Source organism: Photinus pyralis, unplaced genomic scaffold (genome assembly GCF_008802855.1).
Source record: "Photinus pyralis isolate 1611_PpyrPB1 unplaced genomic scaffold, Ppyr1.3 Ppyr1.4_LG8, whole genome shotgun sequence".
In the NCBI taxonomy this organism is placed as follows: domain Eukaryota; kingdom Metazoa; phylum Arthropoda; class Insecta; order Coleoptera; family Lampyridae; genus Photinus; species Photinus pyralis.
In genome coordinates, this window is record NW_022170819.1 from 33,279,276 (window position 1) to 33,287,154 (window position 7,879).

At 38.1% G+C, this 7,879-nt stretch overlaps 2 protein-coding genes across 3 annotated transcripts; both read left to right on the top strand.

Moving 5' to 3' along the window:
• The first annotated feature begins 450 nt into the window (after window positions 1-450).
• On the top strand, window positions 451-2,314 carry LOC116179124 (kynurenine formamidase-like). 2 transcript variants are annotated; one of them, XM_031498838.1, is made up of 6 exons: window positions 451-1,029; window positions 1,182-1,303; window positions 1,348-1,554; window positions 1,600-1,770; window positions 1,821-2,046; window positions 2,095-2,314. In XM_031498838.1, exons 1-5 carry the CDS (start codon window positions 857-859, stop codon window positions 1,904-1,906), a joined length of 759 nt encoding a protein of 252 aa, XP_031354698.1. In that variant the 5' UTR covers window positions 451-856; the 3' UTR covers window positions 1,907-2,046; window positions 2,095-2,314. The 2 variants fall into 2 exon arrangements, with proteins under 2 accessions (XP_031354698.1, XP_031354699.1); XM_031498839.1 differs by having other exon boundaries at window positions 1,821-2,037.
• Window positions 2,315-5,101: 2,787 nt separating this feature from the next.
• Window positions 5,102-6,865, top strand: LOC116178719 (probable cytochrome P450 6a13). The gene is made up of 3 exons (XM_031498296.1): window positions 5,102-6,296; window positions 6,350-6,601; window positions 6,656-6,865. Exons 1-3 carry the CDS (start codon window positions 5,222-5,224, stop codon window positions 6,817-6,819), a joined length of 1,491 nt encoding a protein of 496 aa, XP_031354156.1. The 5' UTR covers window positions 5,102-5,221; the 3' UTR covers window positions 6,820-6,865.
• The last annotated feature ends 1,014 nt before the right edge of the window (window positions 6,866-7,879 follow it).

A 7,879-nucleotide genomic window follows, 5' to 3' on the forward strand; every position in this document is an offset into this window, starting at 1 on the left:
TTATTTCGTTATCCACGCCTTCACCGAAGGTAAGTTTTGTCTACAAAATATCAGTTTTCCTAATGTAATCGCGTTGTTCTTTCTCTTAAGGAGTTTACTTATAAATTTACCTTTTCAATCGCCGCAATTTTAACTTAAATTACTTTCAGTGTGTTAATCACTACCAGATGCAATCGTTTCCGTTTCCGGTACCGGTTCTTTTCGGTTTCGGTTCTAACCCCTGTCTTGTGGGTAACTGGTGAGAAGAGATCAAATTACTGCTTCGTTTTAACTTACTTTCATCACGAGCTCGTTCTCTAATGTATTTTTTTCTGTGCAATCTTGATAGTTAGGCGTATTTAATCGTTAAGGGAGGGGTCCAAATTTTGAAATCCGAAATTAGGGCCGAAACAGCATATTAAATAGTCCGACTTACCACGTTCAAAATTGGAATTCTAAGTTCAAAAGTGGAAATTCACGTTCAAAATCGGAATTTGTCGTTCGAAGTCGGAACAGTTCCAAAAGTTAGAATTTCCGTTAGGAATTTTTAATTAGAAGTTGTGGGAAGTCAAGATTTCAAGCTCAGATAAACTTGTATGATACGCGTCACAATAATTAACTGTTTGCATTAGATGTAAGGTTCCTTACGCAAGTAGATACCCACCTAAATAATTTATTTTCAAGGATTTCATTTTTAAATCCTGCGACGTTGGTGATGATTCGCAACTCCATATTTGCATTACCTAGATAGTCGACAACTGTATAATAAATCAGAACTTGTGCTCACATTTCGTCTTGTTTAAACTTGTTGCTAAGATGATAGTGATAACCAAAACCTAACTATCATTTTTTGTTATCAAAATGTGTTATTGTCGAAATGAAGACGCACCTGTTTGTTACGTTTTCCATAGTTTTCTTCAAGTCAATTACTAACTGCGACAGTTACAATAAAACAATAGACCTAACATGGCCGTTTAACAGCAAAACTATTAGTTGGGGAGGTGCGCAACGCTTTGAATTTACAAAAAGTAGTGTCGTTGAGAGTCCATGGTAAGATTTTTTTTGGGATATTGGACATTGGGCCGGTTTTTCATGTGTCAGTTAAACTTATCTGACAGATAACTCTTGCTATGCTAACTCTGTCGGATAGAGTTAACGGCGCCATGGAACCCCCGCTCTTAGCGATAAATATTTTCTCAAAGGCTTGCCATGAACGAGTATGCTTCGGCGGAACATGCAGGAACCCACATGGACGCACCATACCATTTTGTTGAAGATGGTTGGAAAGTTGGCCAAATACCTCTTTCGTATTTAACAGCTCCCGGTGTGTAACGTTGAAGATAAAAACCTCTACTAAGCGCTTTTTAGGCTTTAAGATCGATTTATCGCACGAAACCATGGAACACGGCAGTGGGGCCCGATTGGAAGTGCGCCACTTATTGGAGTGGCAGAGGCGTCACGGTCCCATACCGTATCGCTCCATAATGCTAGTATACTTTAATTGGGGTCGCCAATATTACAATAACACGCTAGCGTATTTGGGAGGTGAATCTCCGGCGGAGTACAAATTTCCTGGTATGGTTCCGTAAAAAGGCTATAGGTACCGATTGTCGTTTTAAGGTATCAGCGCAGAAGCGGCTGTTTGGATTAGAGACAGTCGGAAGGTTATAGGAGTCGGAATTGACACTGCCAGCATTGATCCTAATAACAGTACTGTCGCGCATAGAATACTTTTGCCAAATAAAATGTTCAATTTGGAAAATGTCAAAATTCCCGGTCGAGAGCTTCCCGGTATGACAAAATTGATGGATCACAATTTTTGCAGTTACTTACTTTTTCAGCTAGAGGTTTTCGCCTATCCGTGACACCTATGCTTATCGAAGAAGGAACAGGAGCTCCAACGCGTATAATTGCTTACGTGTACTAGATGAATTGCAGCACGTTCCTTTAGCCAGAACGGTTGATCTTATTCGAATAAATATGACGATATTGAATCGATTTTGATTAACATTATTTCCCCTTTGAATAATAAACTCGTAATTCCGACTCTGAAATAAGGTGACTAAGGTAAAATGGTTTTCTTGCATTTAAAGTCACGTTTATGCTTTTTTACAGATTTTGTAAGGATAATCCATGGTCGATCAAAATGTTTCTTTTAATAGTGCAAAGTCATTCGAATGATTGATTCTTATCGAGTGTTTTTATATCCGATTGCCGAGTTTCAGACCTTCGCATTGCCTACGCAATATTTTATATGCCGCCCTATTCATTACACCTTTTATTTGTTTGTTTATGTTGTTATCTATACAGTCTACAGATTAGGCTGAACGCGCCCTTTTGATTTTTCGACTCGTTTAACTTTAAATGTTGACATTGCAGAGCTGTAAGTATAATATAGTGTCCTATTTGTAAAATTTTGCGATCATTCATTAAATCACGTCACGTCAATTATTGTTTATGTTCAATCCCTATCAAATATTTTATTTCTTTAGCTTTTCCAGAACAAAGATCTCTCAGTCTGTCTTTTTTCCCTCTTTTGGTAAGCATTCTTTCCTCTCTCTGGAAAGTGACTAAAGACTAAGTGGCCCCTATCCGGTTTACTATTACTACATTTTTATTTTTGCTTATTTTGACTAGTATACAAGAACCCCAATATTCACCCACACCCATCTTTACTTTGCCTCAGCTTACCGTGTGTTTAGCTCAAGGTAATTTTGTGCCCAAAGTGAACTTAACAAGGTCTACACTCTCTTAGTCTCTAATGAAGACTGCAGTTTTGTATTCAGATTTTGAAGATTTTTGTATTATATAAATGGAGCCGCATCTTGGCATACGTAGGTACAGTTTACAGTGATATTCATGTAGAAGTGGACATAGGGATTTCCCTCGGGATTTCCTATAGGAATTTCCTATGTCTACTTTTACATGATAAAAAGTCTCCTGAAAGACGCCTAATTTTATGCAACCAAAATAACTTCTTGAAACAAATAAAGATCTGGCTGTCATATTAATTATTAATTTGAATATTGTTGCTTTAGCTTCACAGAAAATAAATCTCTTAAGCTCCTTGAACTGTTATCGGCACTATACCAATTGGAAATATCAACTTTTTCTTTAGTTGAATACTTACATCGCACACGAACCGAAATAAGAATAGGGAAGTCAAAGCGATCCTCTTTTGTTGTAGGTAGTTAGGTTGCATAAAATTAGGCGTCTTTCAGAAGATTTTTTATCATGTAAAAGTAGACATAGGAAATCCCTATGTCTACTTCTACATGAATATCACTGTATATGCTAGAAATGAAGGACGATATTTAAAATCCATGAGCATGAATTCAGTGTCATTCCTGTAAAGTATTGGCAATGACTGTATACTACGTATACGCATGCTAAATTAAACGACTGGGCAGAAATATTAACGTCGAAGAAATTTGAGAGAATTCGGACGAATCCATTCGGCCGAAATCGTTCGTATGAATACAGGCCTTAAAAAATACGACATACAATGCAGGCAACTGATATTGTATCGGGGGGTCAGCATGGGGTATCCTGTTGCACCGTCGACGTCGATGCTTTCCGTTATCGGTACCTCAACACAGGCGTGTATATCACGGATTTTGGTTTTCCTTAAAACGGAATGGCGAAAAAACCCATTCCCAACAAGGCCAGGTAGAATTAGTGTGGCATACGTACCTTAAATGGAATCTACCAAACGATTCAAATGACCCCTTATCAAGCGCCAGTTGAATCTTTCGACAATCACGGAGGACGATCACAATTGCCTTTGAGTCACGTCTATCCACCAAATGCACAAACCCAAAATGTGAATGCAGTATTATGTAACGTGAAATCCGCTGGTCTGGTGAGAATTTAATAATGGGCTACTGGAAAATAAACGAAAAAGAAATTCTGGTATCTGGTCGGGAATATATAGGAATAAATCGGTTCTGGAACGAACCTCCAGAATGAATTTCTGGTCGGTTAGTGACCTCTGGTAAAGAATAAAAGGGATTTGATTTCAGTGGATGGGGATAACAGCAGGCGACATCTAACATACGGACTGGATAGCACTTATTGACAGCGGAACTGCACAAGTGCACACTTGCGCGGAAGAGGTCGACAGCACAAGAATACACAACTCGAGAGGCTGAGAGAAGAAATTAATATAGAGAAATCAAGAAAAATAGCATAATACGGATTAGAAAACCAAGAAGAGGAGAGTGAGCTGCAACCATAAAAAAAATAAGAGTGGTCATAAGGGACATGGGAATAAAAATTGAAATGGAAAAAGAAACAGTAGAAACAAGAAGGTTGGGTAAATACCGTACAGGAAAAACCAGACCCGTACAAGTGGAATTTGGAAAAGAGAAAGATGGAGATATTGAAAGAAGACTGAGAGGAAAAAACATATACTTAGAGAAATACTACTCCAAAGCAGAAACAGAAGCAGAAGCGGAAGCGGAATGCAGAACCGGAATCGGAAGCAGAAGAAGAAGAAGAACAGAAGAAGAAGAAAAAAAAGAAATTATTAGAATTTGCTAAGTGGGTTTACGAACCTAGTAAATTTCGGAGTTTCATGTTACTTTGGGCACACCAAGTAGTAATTTGTAAAATAAAAATGTTAGAAAAGTAGATTGGGTGTTAAAATCTAATCGTTTGGACTTTGTTAATTTTTTTGAAGAATAACGTGATGGCACTTGCATTTATTCCGATTTTGTGAATGGATCTCCGATGCGAAAATTTAAAATTCCTACAATAGATTTTTCAGTTTTTTTTTCGGAAATTCACTTAGAAATTCCTACACTAGAAACCTTTTAGCATTCACCTCAATTTCTTTGGAAAAACGTTCGCATATTTGGACACGATTCAGGTTCAGATCATCACGTTACACAAACAGGAGATAAACTAATGTTCTGACCTAAATCCACTGATCCACTTGTAATGAACATGAGTCGATATTACCATTGCTAATTATTAGTCAATGATATTACCTATTATTGTTATGTAAGCTCCTAGCAAAAAATAGAAACATGATAAAGAAAATAATTTGTTGCACTTTACGTATGGAGTGGTCTTAACTATAATGCGATAACGTTGATAAACTGATTGAGTAGCGCTTTCAGATAGTACTTAACGTCACTACGTTACCTTCGAGTGGACAATACTTGCAACTTACGGCCACTTTAAATTTGAAATCCCATGGTATTGAACTTGTGAATGTGATTTGTGACGCGAGTGTACAATGGCGTTTGTAGTGAGCGTTTTTCTGACCCTATTTGTCATAGTTACAACTATTTACTTCAAATGGATGTATTCGTATTGGAAAAGAAGGAATGTTCCACAGTTACCGCCTAGTTTCCCCCTTGGAAATGTAGAAAACCCTTTCAATCGAAAATTTTCCCACGGTGAATGGTTTGCTTTGGTGTATAAAACGTTTAAAGAACGCGGTGCCAAACACGCAGGGATTTACTTTATTGCATCCCCGAACTACGTACCCATCGCACCAGAAGTAATAAAAAATATCATGCAGAAAGACTTCAGTCATTTTGTAGAGCGCGGATTATACTGTAATGAAACGGATGATCCTTTAAGTGGCAATTTGTTTCTCATCGGTGGTCAAAGATGGAGGAACCTGCGGACAAAGCTTACGCCGACGTTTACGTCGGGTAAGATGAAGATGATGTTTGAAACTTTGGTGGAATGCATCAATCCCATGGACGCAGCCATAACCTCATATTGCATCAGTAAGGAACCAGTTGATATAAAAGACACCTTGGCACGCTTTACTACTGATGTTATTGGATCGTGCGCGTTTGGGTTGGAGTGCAATAGCTTTAAAACTGCAGACGCTGCATTTCGCAACCATGGTCAAAGAATCTTTTCGCCAGAAACGAAAGTTAAAGCACTGATAGGATTGTTTGCACTGATATCACCGAAGTGGGCCAACAGATTGGGAGTATCGGTGTTTCCTAAGGAGAGTAGTTCCTTCTTCTTCAACGTTGTCAAGGACACCGTTAATTATAGGCGAGAGAGTGGTGTTCATCGCAAAGACATGTTACAAATTGTGATGGATCTTCAGGAAGCAGGAGTGGAATCATTAACAATAGAAGAAATAGCAGCTCAAGCTTTTGTCTTTTTCTTGGCGGGCTTCGAAACGTCTTCGACTACTATGACGTTTTGTCTTTACGAATTGGGGATAAATTCAGATCTACAAGAAAAGGTGAGGGAGGAAATTAATCGCGTTTTAGAACAGCACGACGGAAAACTCACTTACGAAGCAATAATGGACATGAAGTATATGACTCAAGTTATCGACGGTAAGATTAGACCAGCTTAAGGATTAGTGGTGATTTGGTTCATTCTTTTCCAGAGACCTTAAGAAAATATCCTCCTGGAACTCTGCTACCTCGAAAATGTGTCGATGATTACTTTGAACCGATTACTGGCGTGACTATTGAAAAAGGAACAAAAGTACTAATTCCGGTGTTGGGCTTACATATGGATCCCGAATACTTTCCGGACCCTGAAAAATTTGATCCTGACAGATTTTCGGAAGAAAACAAGCGCAACATTGTTCCCTTCACTTACATGCCGTTTGGTGAGGGTCCCCGCATATGTATTGGTAAAGAAAAGAAACAGGTGTAATGCTAGAGGTTTTCACGCTTTTTGGTTTAAGGCATGAGATTTGGAATGATGCAGATAAAGGTCGGCCTAACCCACTTGCTAAAACATTATTCGTTCGCTGTTAGTTCGAAGACGAATATACCTTTGACCTGGGACAAATACAGCTTTATAATATCCACAGAAGATCCAATATGGTTAGATGTTAGGAAGCTTTGATTATTGTATTCAGCGTTGAAAGAGTACGATTTCGTTATAAAATTTCAAAAAAAAAGTACAGGGTTTTTAGCATGACTTTCTTCTAAAAATGGTGCGGTTTTTCAGTGTAGTTTGCGAGACTACAAACTGACAGTTGGCACCAGCCCGACTACAAAAAAATTCTAATCGTGGATTTGGTTAAAATGCAACTGCACACATGTGACCAGTCACATAGATACAACTTGTCGCAAGTTTAAACTCTGACCGCATTTTTGGCGCTTTCGTCATTTTCTACTACTATACCTATAGATGATTAAAAAAATGACGTGAATTTCGATTTTCCTGATACTGAGACCCCAATACGTCATCAGGACAAGTCTCTTGAGGTGTTCTAGAAATTACAGCACTAGTTTAGAGCCGCCTAAATAAAAGCGTCTAATAACTTTGAAGAGACCTTATTTAATTAAATACTTCTGGAACAGCAAAATCAATTTAGGCACTTATTAAATGACTTAATTAAATTTAGGAGGTCTGTGAAGTTAGCATTGGCGGCACAAATTTCGAGACTAGGTGGATTGGTATTAGTGCCACATTTGTGCCGGTTTCTGCCGTAAAAAGTTTGCCAGCAAAACATACCGTTTGGAAATTATTTCGATCTTTAGAGGTTCTGCTAATAGGCCAGTCATTGAGGATTTTTACCTGGAAATATCTCGGGAAGTACTGAAATTTTGTATGCTTGAGTGCGTAGAACTAAAATTTATAAAATGCACAATTCGAAACTTGCCACCGTCGCCGCCATCTTGCCAAGATGGCCGCCAAAAGCGGTTTCCGCAGATATCTCCAAAAATGTGCATTTTTCGAGAAAATATGTAAAGAAGAAAATTTCACAGTAGCTTGAAAGGAAAATTTCTTTCTCCATTAATAATAAAATACCGCCTTCAAGTTATTGTTTTATAGACTAAAATCTCTAAAATAAATTACTAGCATGGAAAGTTCACGGTCTCGGTAAATAAATAAATAACTATCGTCCTGAAACATTCATTTTCATGCCTATTTTCTGTCAGGAAACTTTAGTTTCCAT